General features: G+C 65.0%; 1 protein-coding gene across 2 annotated transcripts; it reads left to right on the top strand.

Annotated features, from left to right (window-relative positions):
• The first annotated feature begins 1,905 nt into the window (after positions 1 to 1,905).
• MXD4 (MAX dimerization protein 4) lies at positions 1,906 to 14,874 on the top strand. 2 transcript variants are annotated; one of them, XM_037829265.1, is made up of 6 exons: positions 2,071 to 2,281; positions 2,372 to 2,471; positions 5,222 to 5,251; positions 10,555 to 10,669; positions 11,406 to 11,568; positions 11,861 to 14,874. In XM_037829265.1, exons 1-6 carry the CDS (start codon positions 2,218 to 2,220, stop codon positions 12,004 to 12,006), a joined length of 618 nt encoding a protein of 205 aa, XP_037685193.1. In that variant the 5' UTR covers positions 2,071 to 2,217; the 3' UTR covers positions 12,007 to 14,874. The 2 variants fall into 2 exon arrangements, with proteins under 2 accessions (XP_037685194.1, XP_037685193.1); XM_037829266.1 differs by lacking the exons at positions 10,555 to 10,669; positions 11,406 to 11,568; positions 11,861 to 14,874 and adding exons at positions 6,358 to 6,443; positions 8,411 to 8,928 and having other exon boundaries at positions 1,906 to 2,281.
• The last annotated feature ends 3,961 nt before the right edge of the window (positions 14,875 to 18,835 follow it).

Below are 18,835 nucleotides of genomic sequence, written 5' to 3'. Positions count from 1 at the left end.
GCCCCCTACCCAACCCCTGGGGGCTTTGCGCAACCTGTGCCTGCTGACCTACCCCGGGGCTGACCGCAGCACGTTGCCCAGTGGGTGCTGAGACCTGCCACAAGTGGTGGAGGACTCGGGCCTCACACGACAGCACCCCTCCCCGGCACGCTCCCACGGGATCCCCCTCGAGTCGCTTCCCTCTGCGGCCCAACGGTCTCTGGGACCTGCCCTGGGGGGCTGTGGCTCACCCCCGGCCCCCCTCCCCTCAGCTCCATGCCCCCTGGTGCTGCCCCCACCGTCCGACCCCCCGCGCTCTCCTCAGCTTGTCCCTGGCTCCCCTCTCCCACTGTCCCCCTCTCCCAGGGACAGGACCCAGACTCGCGCCCAGGGCAGCCCGGGCCCCGAGGAGATGAGACAGGCACGTAGCCCCACAGGTATACGTGGGCACCGGAGCTGCGCGCTCTGGCACAGGGCACACCCCAGGCCGCAGGGGCCAATCCCTTACCCTGCCTTCCCCTAGGGCCTTTTCCCTCCAGGAAGTGGGTGTCCCCTTTACCCTGCACTACTCTGGGCAGCTCTCCAGGCTACCTTCGAGGGCCACAGCCGGGAGCTCTTGCCGGGGGGTGCTGGTGGGGCCAAAGCGCGAAAGGCCAAGGTCAATACCCACCGGGATTAATGCCCAGCTCCCGACTGGCAGGAGCCTGGGTTCCCAACCCCCTTTCATAGCTCGGACCCCAGCAACCTGGGCTGGGCTCCGGGCTCCAGGCTCCTGCGTCATCCCCTCTGGGGGGCTCCCGTTTCCGCTCCGCTGGGGGTTGCAGGGAGACCCCGGCCAAGTCACCAAACCTCAGGAGTCCCGTTTCCTCAGCTGTGAACTGACGGGGAGGAAATGCGCAGGAAATGTCTGCACGGCATTTACGAAAGTGCTAAGGCGTTCAGAGTTCTGTCGATCTGTTGGTAGAGCAGGTGCCACCCTCTCCCCCTTGTAGAACTCCTGTGGTGGTCCCCCGTCTCCAGGCCGCGGGTCCCGCCCTCAGGGCTCCCGGGCCACCGGCCACTGGGGAGATGCAGGGGCGCGGGCGGCGCCTCACCCGAGGAGTCCATTCCCGGACCGCCGGGCTCTGAGGCCGCCCCCGACGCACAGGGGCCCACCTCTCCCTGCGCCAGTGGCTGGAGGGGCTCAGCCCCCTCCCGGACGGCAGCTCCCCTCGCTGGAAAGCGCCTCCTCCGATAGAGGAAACCCTAACCCTAACCCGACCCTTCAGTGCAGCCCCCAGGCCCGCAGACCCCGGCCCCGGCCCCTCCTTCAGCCCAGGGCTCCGCTGGGCCGCTCCGAGCCCACCCGCCTCTGTCCCCGGACCTGTTTTGCTCCCTGCGACCCTCCAGAGACCCGGCTCTGGTCTCCAGCCCGGCCGCGCCCCCATTCACACACCGGGCCTTCCCAAGGGGTCGGTTCTGGGTCGGGCCGGGAGGGACTCGTTCGCAGCCCCGTGGGAGACCCCCAGGAGACCGCGACGCCCCGTCTTCCTGCAGCGCAGCGTTTGCATCCGGACCCGGAGCACCAGGTTTCCCCGCGCGGGCCGACGGGGCGCACGTAACGGGGCGCCGCGGTTTCCGGGTTCCCCGCGCCCTAACGGGCCCAGGAGGCGGCGCCGGGCGCGCGCCCCAGCGGGCTGCCCTTCCTCTCGGCAACGCGTCCGGCCGCTGCTCCCGGTCATTGGCCGGCCGCCCCGCGGCCGCTCATTGGTCCGCGGTCCCTATTTTTACATAGACGCCTCTGAGCCAATCGGCGCCCCAGCGCCTTACTTAAAATGCACGACCGCCGCCAGTCAGCGCGCGAGGGGGCCGGGCCACCACGCTGCTGTTGCTAAGCTTGGGGCTTCTAAATTGGTTACTACCATGGCCGGCCTATGGGAGCCGAGATGCGGATCTGTCAACATTCCTCGGCCCCTGCCCGAGGCGTTGAGGCGGGTTCCCATTGGCTTCGGCCCGCCTCGGCACCCGCCCCCCGGGTAGGAGCGCGAGCCTTCATTGGCCGAGCCGGCCGCCGCTCGCCCTGATGTGTCAATTTGCGGGGGCCCGAGGCGCAGGGTGGCGGCCGGGCGTGCTGGAAGTCCGCGGACTCGGGCAGCGGTGCCGCGGGGCGCGCGGGCGGGCGGCGAGCGGGGCCGGCGGGAGGCGCCGGGCCGGGGGCGGCCGCCGCCGTCCGGGGAGCGCGGCGGGCGGGTGCGGAGGATGGAGCTGAACTCCCTGTTGATGCTGCTGGAGGCGGCCGAGTACCTGGAGCGCAGGGACCGAGGTAGCCGGCACCGCGCCCCTTTGTGCGCCGCGCGGCGGGGGGCGGGGGGCCGGGGCCGCGCTGACCGCTGACCGCGCCGTCTGTCCGCAGAGGCCGAGCACGGCTACGCCTCGGTGCTGCCCTTCGACGGCGACTTCGCCAGGAAGAAAACAAAGGCGGCCGGCCTGGTGCGCAAGGCCGCGAACAACAGGTACCGCCCCCCGCGGCCGCCCCCCCGCCCCGCCGCCCGGCCCGGAGGGGCTATCGGGCCAGCCCGGGCTGCTCCGGGCCGCCCCCCGCGCCCCTCGCAGCCCGACCCCGGCCCGCGGCCCCGGCTCCGTCCCGCGCGCCCGGTGGCCAGCCTGGAGGAGGCGGCGCTCGCCCCGGGCCCGCCGCGGCCCCGCCCGCCGACCCCGCCCGCGCCGTCGCCATCTTCCCGGCGGCCGCGCCTCCCCGGCCTCTCGCGTAAACAGTGCCACGCGTACAGCGCCCGCCGCAGGGGTCCCGGCCGCTCCCCGCCCGAAGTCGCTCTGGATTTGAACGCGGAGGAAAAAAAGTTGGCAGCGGGGAAACTGAGGGCGCTGGCCAGGGCAGGGCGAGACTGCCGGCCCTGGCCCCTCCGGCCGCCCAGGGTTTTCCCTTTCCGCGGGTGGGTGTACCGTGCCCCCCGACCGTCTCCCAGGGCCGAGTGCCATCCCCCAGCCTTGGCGCTCCTGGTGCTTGGACAAAGGCAGCCCTGCCCTGGGCCCCCATGCCTCCCCCAGGGTGCCCAGCCCTCCCCATCCCCACTAGAGAACAAGTCAGGCTACAGCCACCAGTGCAGGGGGTGCTTCCTGGGACAGGAGGCCCTCGGGGTGGGGGGCAGGCTGTGTTCCTCTGGTCCTGCACCCTGGGGTGCAGAAGCTCCAAAGTTGGAGCTCCTGGCTGGGTGGGGAGGGGGCATGGATCTCTTGAGGTCCACTTCCCTGGCACTGCCAGGAGCGCAGCTTCCTTGCTACTCTTCTGAGACCCCGGCTTGCGGGGGGCCTTGGGGCCCCAGGCAGAGGGTGGGGCTCATTCCTGCGGCCTGCTGGTTCTTGAGAGACAGAGAGAGGCTGGCACGCCGACCCGTCTCGTGTGACGTCCTGGCCCTGGGTCTGGCGGGCACTTGGTCCAGTCTCCAGCTGCCCCAGCTGGGACCCGGCCTCCTGCTGGGACCGTTTGGCGGAGGACATGGGGGTGGGGGTGCCACTGCCTGGGGCCCCCTCAGCTGGCCAGGTGCCTGTCGTTGGCTTTCACAGTCACGTGGGCCCTGCAGTCTATGGAAAGCTGCGGGCCGCGACCTCAGGCTCCCACGGCACAGGGCACCCAGAGCTGATTCCCGGAGCCCTCAGGCGTCTCCTGCACCCTCAGCGCGTCACGCACACTCGGTTCCCTGATATTCCCCCTAGACCCGGGGAGGAGGTGCCCCCCACCCTCTGGCTGGCTCTGGGTGACTCCTGTCCTGGGGCGGCAGGGATAGGGGTCAGGGACGAAAGGCTGGGGCCTCCCGCACCTGGGCACACCTCCTTTGCTACTTTACTGTGTGGAGCCAGCTCCCCAAGGACTGACTTATGGAGGGGGCTGGCTGTCAGAGACACCCCTTTCCTGGGTGGTGCTCACTGCTGCCCCGGCCCAGCGGGGCCTCAGCCAGCCCAGACAGGGAGCTGGGGCAGAGTAGAGACCCTGGGGGGCCTGGGGGGGCTGGGGCCCTAACCAGCAGCACAGCCCCAGGCCTGCAAGTCTCCTCTGGGAGTGGGCCGGGCCCAGCTGGGAGCAGGGGGAGTGGGGTGGGGTTGGGGGTGCTGCAGGCTCCCAGAAGGTCTTTGGGGCTGTGGTTGGTGGGGGAGGCTGGAGCCAGCTTTCCTGCAGGGGCTTGTGTTCCATTGGGAAGTGCGGAAAAAGTACCTCCCTTAGGTGGTTGAGCAATGATCAGGGGTGACGGCTTGACCCCAGACCCCTGAGGAAGTATGTCCCAGGATCCAGGCCACCAGCATCTCTGCTCAGACACCTGTGTGGTAAACCACCCGCTGCAATGCTCTTGCAGACCCCCAGACCCAGGTGGAGCCCCCTCCCCTGCCTAGGCTGCCTGTGGGGAGCCCCCTGCCTGCAGGATGGGTCCTAGGTGGCCACGGTTTGGGCCAAGGGACAGCTGTGAGCACTACCTGCAAAAGCTGGCTGTACCCAGCTCCTGGCCCTGGCTGGCCCCGACTATGTGACCAGCAGGCCTCGAGGACCTGGCCCCGGCCCCACTCGGCTTTGGACCCACGGGTGCCATGGGAGATGCCAGCAGGGCCTCGGGCAGGAGGGTGATGGAGGGCAGTGCTTTGTCCAGTGCACCTGGTGGCCTGGGCCCTTTGAACCACTCTGTTCATGTGGCAGCACCCTGGGAGGCCCAGGGCCTGAGATTGCCCTGCCTGGGGGGTCCCTGCTGGGTTAGGGCCCTGCCCCTGCCCCCAGCCTCAGGCCCGGGCAAACGTGGTGGTGCTGCCCAGTGCAGTGCTCGGTGTTCTCCATCCATTGGAACGGGCCTGATGGACAGGTGCATCCTGGGCGATGTCCCTGTCAGTGCGGGAGGCTCAGTCACAGAGCTGTGTGCCTAGGCAGGCTCAGCTGCTGCCCCTGGGGCCAGGGTGATGGGTCAGGGCTGCCCCACCTCCCAGGGACCCGTCTTGTCGGGCCCCTTCCGTGGCGGGCAGCCTGTGGTTGGTGCACGGAGAACCCCGGGCAGCCTCTGCCCCTGCTGCACCAGAGCCCCCGGGCCTCCCTGAGTGCACGGGGTGGCTCTGGGCGCCCTGGACACCTCCCTGCGCCCTGGCCCTCAGTTCTGCCCCCGCCTCAGCCCTCCCTGGGCCCGGCCATTTTCCGTGGTCCGAACGCTGCAGCTCTTTGCACCTGGTGGGCGGGCAGCTCGGTGAGTGCCGTCTTTCTGTCTCTACACAGGTCTTCACACAATGAACTTGAAAAGCACAGGTGAGTGACGCCCCCAGCCCACACCCCCACAAGAGCCCCCGAGGCGTCCAGCCTGCCTTCAGGACCCGGGTGGAGCTGAGCTCTCAGCCCCTGCCAGGTTGTGCCCTTGTTTTTGGAAAGGCCTGGGCTCTGCTCTAGGGAGATGGGACCCGGGTGGGGGCTCTGACAGGTGGGGTTGGTGGCTTGGAGCAGGGGGGCTGTGCCGTGTGGCCACGGGGGCCGGCTTCCTGGGGAGGTTGGTCTGGTTTGGGGTGGTCTGAGCTCGCTTCACTCCTCAGGATGGTGGCCTATGGGCAGAAGGTTTTGGCCTGGTGGTCTGGGCCTTCCTGCCCCCAGGCTCCTGGGTTCTGCCTTCCTGGGAACCAAGGCTGGAGTCTCGGCCGAGGGGCGTGGGATGGGTGGTCTGGGGGGGAAGCCCTGAGCCCCCTGGCTGCAGGGGTGGGTGGGCAGCAGGGGAACCGAGGATGCTCTGCCCTGAACCTCAGGCCAGCTCAGGACCTCGCACGGGGTGCCGGGTGTCCCTGTCCTGGCTCCGAGAGACCACGCCGGCTCCAGGCTGCCTTCCACCTTCAAGTTCCGTGTCGGCCGGGCCTGCTTTGCAGGGAACGTGGGTCTGTTCACTCGGAGGCATCAGGCAGCCCCCGTGCAGGACCCCTCGAAGGAGCCTGGGCCACTGCTTTGTCCTGACCCTGGCTCACCTCCATGGAATGGGCTAGTTCCTTCCTCTTGCTGAGGCTGGGGGTGGGTGTCTGGGTACAAGCTGAGCCCTCCTGGGCCTTCTCTGGGAAGGTTTGGAGCTTGGCCAGTTCTCTGCGCCCCGCCTTCCCCTCCCCCATGTCTGCACCCACAGCAGCGCCAACTTCCGCTCCCCTGGGATTCTGTCCTAGCCGGGGCGGGCGGCTGGACAGAGACAGAACGTCATGTTCTCTGGAGGAGGCACGCTTCCTGGATGGGTGTGTGTGTGTGTGTGTGTGTGTGTGTGTGTGTGTGTGTTTGAGGGATTCCCTAGAGGCCATGGAGGTGGGGGTAGGTGCAGGGGCCGAGAGAGAGCCAGGCAGGCCCTGAAGTTGCTCGAAGGTCAGAGGAGATGCCTTCGCTTTTACCAGGCAGGACCCCGGGCAAGTGCAGCAGGGTATTCTGGGAGGACTTCCCAGAGGCGGCATCTGGGAAAACAGCTCCTTCGTGAATACAGGCAAGAGCTGGGCTGCTGCTGAGGGGAGGGGCAGGGGCTGGGTCTCGCCTCTGTTCCCTGGAGCTGCCCTTTGACCCTGGCCTTGGCCCTCATGTCTCTTCCCAGAGTCCGCCCTTAGGGTGGGTCCTGTGGGCTCCTTTTGAGACATCAGAGAAGGAAATAGGTGGCAGCTTGGGGTCTCCGTAGCCCTCCAAGCCCGGTGCAGGGGTGCTCTGTTCTCAGCCAGTCGAGAGGCAGGTGCACATGGTGCTGGGGAGCCACAGGCCTGGAGCTCGGGGCCTGGTGGGACCTGGTCAGGCATGGACGTGCAGCCGGGCCCTAATGCCGACACCCCTGGCTGCTGGCTGCCGGGAGGAAGGAAGCACCTGGCCGGGTGGCCCAGCAGCCCCAGACAGGCAGGGCCTGGACATGCTGTCCTAGAGGCATCCCCTTGGCATGGGGCCTGGCTGGAGCTGTGGCCTTAGGGGTGCCCTGCACTGGCCCCACCCCCAGGCCCGCCCCCATCCTGCCTCTTCCCCTCCCTGGGGAGCTGTCCCTCGGGCCTCCCGGGGCTCCAGTGGCGCCCAGCTGTGGACCTCGGGCGGGCAGCCCTCGCGGGCCCTTCGCAGGTGTGTGGGAGGGGCCCGGCTGTCCTCCCTGGCCTAGTGCCCCCCACCCCCACCCCCACTCTCCCAATAGGAGGTAGCCCTGAGGCCTTTCTCTTCCGAGTTGCAGAGCTCAGCCTGAGGGGCCCCTGCCCCTGCCCCTGCCCCTCAGCCTCCCAACTCTGCCCCCCACCCCCCACTCCCCAGCCCCCGCTCCCGGCCCCTACCCCAGCCGCATGTTTCCTCTTGGGAGTACCATCAGATGCTCCCCTGGGGCCTGCCTTTCCCTCTGGGCAGACCTGCCGTGGTCCCCTTGGCCTCCGTGGGGTTGCGGTGCCCGTGCAGTCTCCCTCCGGGGTGCAGCCCCCATCCTCTTGGGCCCCCCAGCACGGCACGGCCTCCGCCCTGCACAGGCCCCCATCCCCTGCCCCTTATAAACTGCAGGGGGAACCTGTGTATGATGTCAGCAAGGACAAGAGCTAGAAGACCCAGTCGATGGGGCCGGGGGCACACTTGCCCTGCCCACCCAGCCCTGGGAGTCCTGTTCCCAGTGGGCTCTGAGCCAAGTGCCAGCCCCGGGATTCTGCCCCTTTTGGGGCTTTGGTTTCCTGCTCAGGGCAGAGGGGGCCGGCGGGGAGGACATGGGGAGGGAGAGGGAGCTGCCCTGGGTGGCGGCACAGTGACCCCCTGGGCTGAGCTCTGCCCCCCTGAGCCCACCCAGGGTTTTTTGGGAAGCTGGGCTCCGGAAGCTCCCTGGAGGGCCTGGGGACAGTCCCTGGTGCTGGCAGAGGGTCTGGGGCACTGGAGTGGCCTCAGGAGGGGCCCCGGACACTCCCCACCCAGGAGGGCGGGGACCCATGCAGGGTCCAGTGCCAGCCCTGCCGGTCCCCACCCAGGCTGCCTGGGACGGGCGGGGGCCAGGTGAGCTGTGGACCTGCCCCCCATCCCTCAGCCCTGGCTGGGGCTTCCCCGGGGCAGGGCTGATGTGTCCTCGAGTTTGTGTGGGCAGCTGGCCTCGCTGTGTCTCCTGACAGCCTCCACTTAGAAGCTTCTGGAGGTGACGCTCCAGTTTGCCCCAGAGCTGCCCATGGCTGTGCCTGAGCGGGCCCTCGCCGGGGGCTGCCTCACAGCTTATGCTTGCTGGGCACAGTAAGCACTGTCCACCTTGTCCCTGTGTGCACCCCGCTTCCTGGTGTCTGTTGCCCATGCAGGATGCCCTGTGCCACCCGGGCTTGGCAAGCCCCTTCTTGACAGACATGTGGGCTGGCAGAGACAGTGCACCGTGCATCTGGGCACACCTGGGCATACCTGGGGGATGTTAGGGCAGGACGGGAGTCCTAGAAGTGGCAGTTCTGGTCAGGGTCTGAACTCGCTTCTGTACAGCTGTCGCTGCCAGGCTGCCCTCCAGAGCCCCTGGGCTGGGCTCTGCCACCAGCAACTCACCAGCGCCCCCCACTCCGCCAGCACCAGTCCCCCGTCTCTGGGTCTGGGCCCGTCCGCAGTGGGGAGAGGAGCCTTTCGAGTCCGGGTTTCCACGTCCTCGATCACAGCAAGACACTCGGTTCTTAGGCTCCGTGAGCCGTCTGTGCTCTGCCTCTCGCGGTCCTTGGCCCGTCTTCATCTGGGACGGTCCCTTGTCATTTTCGATGTGTACACGCTCACTGTAGTGTGAACACCCACCACTGTTTTTTTTATGTGTTGCAGAATATTTTTCCACTGTTAGTTGTCTTGTTGCTGTTTTTTCTTTTCTATCTTACACAAATGTCTCCTTTGTGATTGTAAAAGTAGTATGTGCTGTTTTTTTATTTAATCTTAGAAAATCTGGAAAATATGGAAAAACACAAAGCCAGCAAAATAAATATAGCCAGTTTCGTCACTCGGGGTGCTGGCTTTCGGGGTTCTGTGGTGTTTTGTTGAGTCCTTCCTGTGCGTCTACCGTTTTCCTAAGAACAAAATTGTGTTGCTTGTTAAATGTGCGGTTCTGTCTCTTAATTTTCTCACACGACGTTCATGCTGCAAAATTGCAAAAGATGCCAAAGTGATAACCTGGTCATCTCTGGGTGGTGGAATTTGGGGCATTTTTCGATTATTCTTTCCTTTTTGTTGCTCTGCATTTTGGGGTCTTTCCGTAAAGATCACAAACTGCTCATGTGACTAAGTGGTAAATTGTAGAAACCGCCATTTGCTACCCGTTGGGTGGACAGGGTGGGGGGTCCCATCAGCTTCCCCACCTGCCAGCAAGGCTGGGGGAGGGGAGTGGTGGGGGGTCTGTTTCCTCCCCCATCTGGCTCTCAGTGTGGTCAGGCACCAGGACGGGGGTCCGCGGCAAGGGCGCTCGCCCGCAGTGGAGTCCGGGCTCGAGGCACTGGTGGGCGCACGAGTTAGCGGCCCGTTGGCCAAGGGCTGCCCCCTCCCCCGGGTCTGTGTGGTGGGGGGAGGGGAGGTCACCTCTCAAGGCCCCTCCAGCCTGGAGCCAGGATCCCCTCAGGGGTCTCTAAGACTAACTGAGGTTGTGGACTTGGGGGGCCTAGGAAGCTGGGGCGCAGGCTGCGAGGCGACGAGCAGGGCCAGGCGTGGGGCCGAGTGTGCAGCAGGGCAGCCTGGGCAGCGGGTTCTCCGGAGCCTCAAATCCACATTCCTCCTCTTGACCCGGACGGCTCATCCGCCTGTGAGAATTTACCTGGGGCTCGTCTGCCTGCGTTCGGAAACAGCCTCCCCACCCTGCAGGCGATGGGTGGATAAACTCCAGGGCTCCCCTGGGGTGAATCCCTGGCGCCCTGGGACCCCAGCTCCCTGGATGAGTGTCGGGTGGGCAAGGGCCCGGCCTGTCGAGGGCACAACCGCTGCCGCCCCACGGCCTGCACTTGCTGCCCCCCTCCAGACAGGCGTGTGACCCCCGGAAGGCAGCACAGTTTCTGCAGGGTCAGGCCCAGGCAGGGCGCCAGACCCCCTCCCTCCTGACCGGGCTCCCACGTCCCCTGGGAACAAATTCTGGAGGTTTATGGCACATGGGCACACACCACGGAGTGTTGCGGTTCCAATTCTGTGAGAAACAGAGGAACTCGGCTGCAGGGAATCAGGGAGACAACAGATGTGGACCCCAGGGTGGGGCTTGTGCTGGGAGGGGGCTCGTCCTTGGCACCCCCCCGACCTCAGTTGGCTCTCCATGGCGACGCGGTGACGGGTGAGCAGACGCGCTGCACTTTGTGAAGGCGGGGCGGGGGCGGGGGTCCTTTCTGAGTCCCGCACGTGGTCCCGGGACCAGCCTCTGCCCCCAGCCCCGGGCGGCCCTGCCCCGCCTCCTGGACTCCAGCGCGGGGAGGGTGGTGGCAGGAGGGCCCGGCTGGGTTCCGGCAGGGCCTGGCAGTGGCACTAGGAGGCTGCGGGTGCCCCCTCTGCTTGGCAGCCTGAGGGCAGAGGGCGGCCTGGGGAGGGGCCACGACAGGCTGCTCCTGGGGCCCATGCCGAGCCCGGCCGGCGCCCCGTTCTCCCGCTGCGGCCTGACGGTGCTGTCTCTGCTCTCACAGACGGGCCAAGCTCAGGCTGTACCTGGAGCAGCTCAAGCAGCTGGTGCCCCTGGGCCCTGACAGCACCCGCCACACCACGCTGAGCCTCCTGAAGCGCGCCAAGATGCACATCAAGGTGGGCAGGGCCGGGCCAGGCAGGTGGGCATCGGGCTGGGGAGGGCTCTGCTGGAGCGGGGCAGCAGCGGGAGCTGGTCACGACGGGTGTCGGGAGGGGGTGGGTTCAGTGGGGGAGGGGTGGCATAGGTGGCGCCCCACCCCCGCACTGGCTGGAAGGAGATGCAGGGCTGGGGGCAGGGGGTGGCCCCCTTGATGCCTTTGGCGAGAGGAGGATGGGAAGGAGGCAGCTTGGGGGTGCCATGGAGAGCCCGGGCAGGTCTAGGGGAAGGGGCTGGCCTTGGGGGCCTGGTAGGGACATGGTCGGGGCTGTCCCTCCAAGGGCTTAAGACTGAAGCCTGCCAGTTTGGGGGTCTCGGCCCATTTGGGTCGACCAGGGTGGCCTCGGCTCCCGGGGTTGACATCTTGAGGCCAGGGGTGCAGGCCCTTTGAGGGGTACGGGCAGGGGGCCCTGGAGGCCAGCACAGAGAGGGCGGCTCTGGGTGGGACCCAGGGCAGGTGTGGCGTGCCAGGGCCTGGGGGGCGCTCCCGGAGCGTGTGGGGATGGGGCACACTGCCCCAGGGCCCCAGCCCACCCCGCGCCCAGGGCTGAGGCGTCCGAGGGCCGCTGGTGGGGGAGGCAGTGGCCGCTGGGGGAACCTGCCTGAGCAGAGCACCCTGTGGTTTGTGCCGCGGGTGCCTGGCAGGGGGCGGCGTGGGGGTGCCTTCCACTGGCTCATGCCCCCACACACCCCCAGAAACTGGAGGAGCAGGACCGCCGGGCACTGAGCATCAAGGAGCAGCTGCAGCGCGAGCACCGTTTCCTGAAGCGGCGCCTGGAGCAGCTGTCTGTGCAGAGCATGGAGCGGGTGCGCACGGACAGCACGGGCTCCGCCATCTCCACGGACGACTCCGAGCAAGGTGGGCTGGCTGCGCAGGGGAGGGCCGGGGGCACCCAGCGCGGTGGGATCCGCCAGTGCCCTACCTGGGGACGAGTCTGGGGGTGGGGTGGGAGGGGACAACAGAACGGGCAGCAGGGACGGCTCGTCCTCCTGTCCTGCACCCAGGCCCCTGGCGTCCGAGGCCCCCGCCCAGACCCAGCCATTGGCCACCCCGGACCTGGACCAAGTCCCCACCTCGGTCAGTTAAACACAGAGTGCAGAGCCCGAGGCTGGCACCCGCAGCCTATGTGACCCTCATCTCTGTCCCCCAGAGGTGGACATAGAGGGCATGGAGTTCGGGCCCAGCGAGCTGGACAGCGTGGGCAGCAGCAGCGACGCTGACGACCCCTGTGGCCTGCAGAGTGGCGGGGGCAGCCTCGGGCCCCCCTGCCGGAGGGGCTGCCCCAGCCTCTCTTAGGCCCGGCCCCCCGGCCAAGCACCTCAGCCCGCCAGGCCTCCCTGTGACCGCCGCCAGACTCCTCCTCGGGCCACCGCTGTGCCATTCTGGAAGCTCCTGCCGCCGCCCGGGCTGCCTGCCCACCTCTCCCCGCTGGGCAGGGCCCCCTGCGGGAGGCAGGGTCCAGCTCCCACTCCTGGGGAGCCCAGCGTAGCCGCCCACAGTCTGTTCTCAGAGCCCCGATCATTCCGGAAGTATTAAATGTCATTGCTGCAAACCTCGGCGGGCGCCGTGTAGGGGCTTAATGAACACCTTGGGGGCTTGGACTCCCCACCCCCGGATCCCAGGAGGAAGGAGCGGACCGAGGAAGGAAGGGAGGAAGGAGCGGCTCTCCGTCCGTCCGTCCGTCCGTCCATCCGTTGGTCCACGTGGGCTCCTGAGGCATGGATGGAGGGGCCGTGAAGGGCGGGTGAGCACCCTGGGGCAGGGGGGTGGTGGAGCCTTCCCACAGCTGGGGTCTCAGGCCAGGGCCCCCCTGCACTGGGCTGGGAGCTTCTGCTCTGTTCAGAGGGGCCAGCGAACCCCCACCCCCCACCTCCCACGTCACACATGCCACGCTTAGGCACACACGCACTCACACGCACATGTCCAGACCCCCCGACCCACTTGTCCCAGGGCAGCAACCTTCAGGGGGCCCTGGGCAAACGCTGGCCCTGGCTTCCCCATCCCCACGCCAGCCCTGCTCCCCTGCACCTGCCCACCTGGTCCCACAGGGGCTGGGGGGAGCTGGGGTGGGCAAGGGGCAGCCCCTGGCCCGTCAGCCTTTCTCATTTCCCCCTTTGAAAGAAAAGCAAAAAGAAGCAAATGCTGCCCCTGCCGGGAGGCTCCAGCCCCCAGGCCACCCTGGGCGGCACCCCACGCGGCCTCCCTCGCATCCCCCTGGAGGGGCTTTTCCCCACGGGTCCTGCCGTGGCAGGCTGCAGGGAGAGAGGCTCGGCCTCAACAGCCAAGATGAGAACTGTCTTTTTTTTTTAAGATAGAAGCTCTAAAGACTGTCGGCCGAGTGTCACTAGCATGTGCCGGCTCTATTTCCTGACCGAGATTTTTGTACTCTATTTTCCTATCCATTGTCGTGTCCTTGTTTGCCGAGGGTGGGGTGGCCCAGCGTCTCAGGGACTCATCTGTCGCCGCTGTCCTAGCGTGCCTTGTGCCCGCCTGCGCCCCCCCCCCCAGCCTGTCCTTTGTGGCTCTCGGGTGCCCACGGGCCTTGCCAGCTGATCCCCTCCCAGCAGCCACGGCTTGATTGGGAGAGGATGCCCCACCGGGCCGTGTCGGGCTGTGCTGGGCAGGGGTCTGCTGCCCGGGCCCCCGCGGGAGACCCCCCGGCAGGCGGGTGCCTGCTCTGCACCTTGTGGCGCTTGCTTGCTCACCAGAGAAGTCGGTTCTCCGCTCGCAGCTGGCTTACACCTCCTGCCCGCCCCCCCCCAACCTTGGCAGCTGACGTGGACCACCGTTCTCCCCTGGGTGGTGCGGGCAGGCCCGGGTCCTCGTCCCCGGGACCAACACAGCAATACTTGAGGCAGCCGGGGGCTGGTGCCCAGCAGCTCCTCTGGTGCATTTTAGCCAATTTCTGAATCATGGGGAAGAATTAGTATTTTATCTTCAGTCCCACTGACTGGTACCCCCAGGGCGGTGGTCTTCTGGGGCAGAAAGGGGATCCTGCGACCAGCTCTGGCACAGAACCTGCTCTGCTGGGGCTGGGAGCAGGGGGCAGAGAGCAGGCCAGTCGCAGGGCAGGGGCAGGCCAGTGGGGGTGCCCCGACGCTGGGGGGCCAGGAGTGCTTGGGAAGGGGTTTCCCTTGCTGCCCCCCCCTGCCAGCCATGCCCCAGCACGCTTGTTCCGAGCAGGCCCGGAGTCCCCAGGTCTAAGAGCCCGGAGAACCCCGGGGCCCCTGGAGGGGCTGTGCTTCGCATTCTCAGAGCGTCAGCCCCGCACCCCGCGCCCCAGCACCTTGTAGGTTCGACGGCCACCTCTGGCTGGCAGAATCCAGCAGGGGGGCTGGCTGTGGGCACCCAGCCGACCCTCCCGGCAGCTCACCCATGGCTTTTCAGGCCTTGGTCCCCACCTGGGCTGGGGAGCTGGTGCTGACCACTCAGGGGCTCTGGGGTCTGGGATGCCCCCTGCCCCCAGCACCAGCCTTCACCTGTCCCGATCAGAGCTGAGGTGTGCTGGTCCACAGGGGCAGGTGACGGGCTCGGAGCCACACTCCCATCCCTCCTGGCCCATAGGTGGCTGTGGCTGCTGGCCAGGGAGACCCTGGGGGGCCGTGCGAGGCCACGACAGGACATTCAGAGCCTTTCTGAGAAAGCCACTAGGACCAGAATAGGGCTCAGGTGCCTGAGTCCTGTCCCTGTGCGCCGCCCCGAGCTGCCATGCCACAGCCTGGAGTCCAGGCTCGAGTTGGGGTCTCCTTGGCCTCGCTGGGAGGCAGCTCCTCACCCGGCCACCACCGCCCCGGTCGAGGGGAAAGGCCTGCCCTGAGCCCGTCTCTCGGAGGCTCAGCACCCCAGTGTGCTCCCCTGGGTGGTCAGAGCCGCTGGCTGAGTGGCGGACTGCCCTACAAGTCCCACCTGCAGGGCGCAGCGGGCTCCTCCAGCCTTGGCTCTGTCTACGTCAGCAGGGGTGGGTGGGTGGCCTGCCATGTCCAGGGCACCAGGGCAGGTTCTGTGCCAGAGTGTGGGGCCACGTGGAGGGCCGGTGCTGGTGAGGTGGGCTGTGGGATCAGGTCATGGAGAGTGAAATTGGGCCCCCCATCCCCGGCCCACCAGGTGGGACTGTGCTGTATCATTCTGTCTTTGTAATATAAATACAGATTTTTATACCTCACATTTCCAGCTGGTTTCCCGTTTTTTCCATCGTCTTGCTCTGCCCTGTGACCTTCCTGTCTCCTCCTCGGTCTGCATCGCGGGAGCCTGGAGTCCCCCCTGGCCGTTTTGGGGGTGGGTCGTCACCACCCTGCCTGCAGGCATCTGCTTTCTGGGGTCCCTCTCCACTTGCCAGTCGGCCAAGGCTGGAGCCCCCCGCCTGCCCCCCATGGGCTGAGGTGGCCCCTGCCACTCCCGGTGTTGAACTCAGGTGGGGGCGAGATGGGAGACCCCCAGCCTGGGGCTCACAGGCTCTGCACCCAACCCCGGGACCAGGACAGCTCACCCTCCCAGAGGGCTCTGCTCTGCCCCAGAGTCTCAGCCAGCTCCTCGGCTGCTCGCCCCTGAGGGACCCCCCCTCACATCTATCCCCAGTCTCCCCAGCACACCCCAAGCATGGCTGCTGCCTCTGGACCCTGGGACCTGTGCCGAGTGGGGGTGACACACGGCCAGCCCGGGATTGGGGTCTCCAGCACTGGACGTGAGCACCCAGGGTCCCTTCCTGCCCATCTTGGGGGCAGCTAGGTGTGTGGGGGGGAGGACTTGTTCTCCCCATAGCACACGGGTGGGGGGAGCCCACCACCAGAGTGGAATGCTCGCTGACCCCCAGGGCTGGTCTCTCCCCGAGGGCTGAGGGTGGGGAGCAGTGTGGGCCTGGAGAGAATGGGGGCTACCCCGGGGAATGGCAGAGGGCTGCCTGGAGGAGGGAAATGTGTTGCCGTCCCCCTTCTCCCTCCAAAATAGCCCGTGTTGACGCGAAGCTCTCCATGGAGCCAGTGGCCAGGCTGGGCTTTCAGAGGAAGGTTGGGGACGTCATGCCAGGCAGGCTCGAGATGGCCCTAGGGGACCCACAGGTGGGTTTGGGGGTGGCCATGGGAGAGGGTCTGTGGGGAGGGGCTGCAGCCCTCAGAACTTAGGGAGCAGAGGACTGTGGATTCTGGAACCTGTGAGCCCCCAGCCCCATAGCCTTAGAGACGGGGCAGGTCGTGAAGCTTTAACATAAACATGGGTGTTTGAATTCTAAATATCATTCAAATAGTTATTACATATGCTTTATACGTTATATAATGCATTATGTGTAATTGCATACAATTAATATTCCTGTTATTTAAACCCTTCTTTATCGGGGGCACACAGGTGGCAGGAGCTGTGCGAAGCCCATTTCACACCTGGTGAACTGAGACTCCCAGAGGCTACCGCCTTCCCCAGGGAGTGGAGGAGCCGCACCTCCCCACTCCCCTGCTAGTTCCGTGGCCGTGTGTCGGGTTACAGCAGGGGCCCCCCAGATGGGACCCAGCCTCCCCTCAGCCCTCCGGCCCACTGTCTTTGCAGCGTCAGGATGACCTCTAGTGGGTCGTCTGGCCCCCACGCCCTCTGGGACCAAAGCCAAGTGCCCACCGCTCCCCTGCGCCTCCCACCCCACCTGCAGCCTCCCCTTCCCCGAGTCCGCCCCCCCTCCACGCGGCTCAGCTCACCTCGCCTCCCCGGGACGGGGCCCTGGACCCTGGATTGTGGCCACCCAATTGGCCTCCTCTGGGCTGATGGCCCTCCTTGTGCCTGCGTTCCCAGCCCCCAGCAGGGCGCCCCTGGGCACACCAGCCCCACAGGCAGCTTTCTGGAATGGAGCCGGGGCCACCCCGCTGGCCTGTTGACGGCGCAGCGGCTCAGGGCCCCTCCTCCCTTGCCGCCTTCTGCCTCCTTAGCCTCGCCTTGAGGTCCCTGGAGACCCCGTCCTGCCTTCACAGGCTCCCCTGCCACCTCCACCCCTCCAGCCTCCCCAACCCCCAGGAGGAAGCTGGGAGCTTCCTTCCTGGCCATGCTGACCCAAAACCACTCCTGAGTTTGGGGATGGAGTTTGCAGGTTGTCCCCAAGGTCAGCCTGATGGAAAAGCACAGACTCTCCCTCCAGCTCCTCCAGCCCGGTTCCTTCTCTACACTCAGGCAGCTTCTCACCTGCCATGGAAACCTGAGGTGTGTGTGTGTGTGTGTGTGTGTGTGTGTGTGTGTGTTCCACCTGTCTCTCCCCTCTGGGCCATCAGGTCCCACGGCCCTGCGTCCCCTGCGGCTCTGTCCCCACATGCACCCGGGGTGCCCTGGGCCTGCCTTCCCCTCCTCACCCAGAGGCTGCCAGCCTCTTGCCACGTCTTGTCACCCTCTCTACCTTCTAAAACACATGGCCAAGAATGTTGTACCCCTGCTTAAAGAGGCTCACCCTTCCCCACCACCTTCTCTGAAAACTGCATCTAAAAATTATCTTTAATATCAGACTGCTACTTCTCAAATTTAAAAAGCCCGGAAAGACAGTCTCTAGAACTTAAAATGCTCTATAATATCAGTAGGAGAAACAAGATTCCTAAAGGAAGGAGAGAACACACAGCAGAAACACTTGCCCCCAGCCAGCTCTGGGATGGGGTGAAGGCTGGTCTCTTCGGACCCCTTGTACATCCTACTAAAGCCACAAAGTGATTTTTCTTGGAGAGAAAGCTTGTCCTAGAAATAACTGTAACATATTTGATTTCTTAAATTCCAAATGCAAACTTCAGTGCAGAAATGGGCTTTAACTCAAATTTTCAGAGAAAAAATTCAGACATACAGTGAAAACTATTGTGTCATTTGTACTGCGCGAGCTAATACGGTTGTAATTGCTCCTTTATATTTTTATGTTGTTTTTTTCATGACCCCACGAACATCTTCCAAACAAGTAACTGTGATCAGCAATTCAAAATCATGCAGAGAATCTGTGGGCCCAGGAAGCCCCCCCTCTAGGAAAAGGGGGCTTCTAGAGAGGCCCCATGTGTCGGATCTCACCCATTCACCTCTTTTCTCCCCACTTTAAGTCTGTCTCCTCTGAGTTCCACCTCACAGTTTATAAATATCCCCAAGTTCCTCCCATCTTAGAACAGAACAAAACCAAAAATCCTGCCCTCAGCCCTGCATTCCCACACCCCCCTCTTGCTATTTCACTTGCTCTCTCTCAATCTTTGCCTTCTCAGCATAATTTCTTGAAGGATCCGCCTGCACAGCCACTGCTTCCTCCCTGCTCACTGTGGGCTCCACCTCCAAGGTGGGTGGGTGGGGGGGCCTGTCCCCCTTTCCGGCCTCCTCTCCCCACCCGTGGGGCAGGCTTCCCTGCCTCCAGGCTGGGCACCACTCCACAAATTTTTTTTCCACAGTTGTTTTTCAGATCGTTTTAAGTTTTATCCACTTTTAGAAAGAATTACTAGGAAGCATCTTTGATGCAAATTGATAATGCAATGTCTGCCCTCGAACTTTCTCCTTCTTTCCAAACTTAAAAATGTTACGGAAAAGGATCTGGAGAGACTTCTGCCCTTCCCATGTGGCAGGAAGCTAGAACACGGTTTAACCAGGGTCATTTGACCCCGGGGGTGGGATGGGGGCCAGGCGACTTGCCAGAGGGCGTCAACCAGTTCTGTATCAAGTCCAGCACTCTTAATTTCAGCTTCTTTTTTTTACTTCACAAGCCCGTTTCTCACATCCTCCTTGCAAGCAGCATCCATCCTGGTTGAGTTAAACACATCTCGACAGCTACCCATTCTATAGAGACGAGTTATAGTTTCAACTTTTTTGAAAACAGTATTTTGACAGTGCTGTGGCGGAGGAAGTCAGCTTGTGCCTGGTGCATGAGACGTGCTTTGGTGACATCGTGCCCACTGTGGAAGGTTCTAAGGCGACTAGCAGCGCACCCTCGGCAGGCAGTCGGCCTGACTCAGCTCTCCAGGTACACTGACGCCCTCGCGCCCGGGACGGCACTATTCTTAGCAGACAGGTTCGTCTGGCTCCTGCCGTGCTCCTACCCAACAATCTAGACAGTTCTTTCCGTCCCCAATAAAGAATCCTAAGAGAACCGGGATTTGGAGTGGTGGGGAAGGCAGAATTGTAAATAGATTTGACAGGTGGATTGAGA

Source organism: Choloepus didactylus, chromosome 3 (genome assembly GCF_015220235.1).
Source record: "Choloepus didactylus isolate mChoDid1 chromosome 3, mChoDid1.pri, whole genome shotgun sequence".
In the NCBI taxonomy this organism is placed as follows: domain Eukaryota; kingdom Metazoa; phylum Chordata; class Mammalia; order Pilosa; family Megalonychidae; genus Choloepus; species Choloepus didactylus.
The sequence above is the reverse complement of the archived record's forward strand: the minus strand, read 5'-3'. Positions and strand labels throughout refer to the sequence as shown.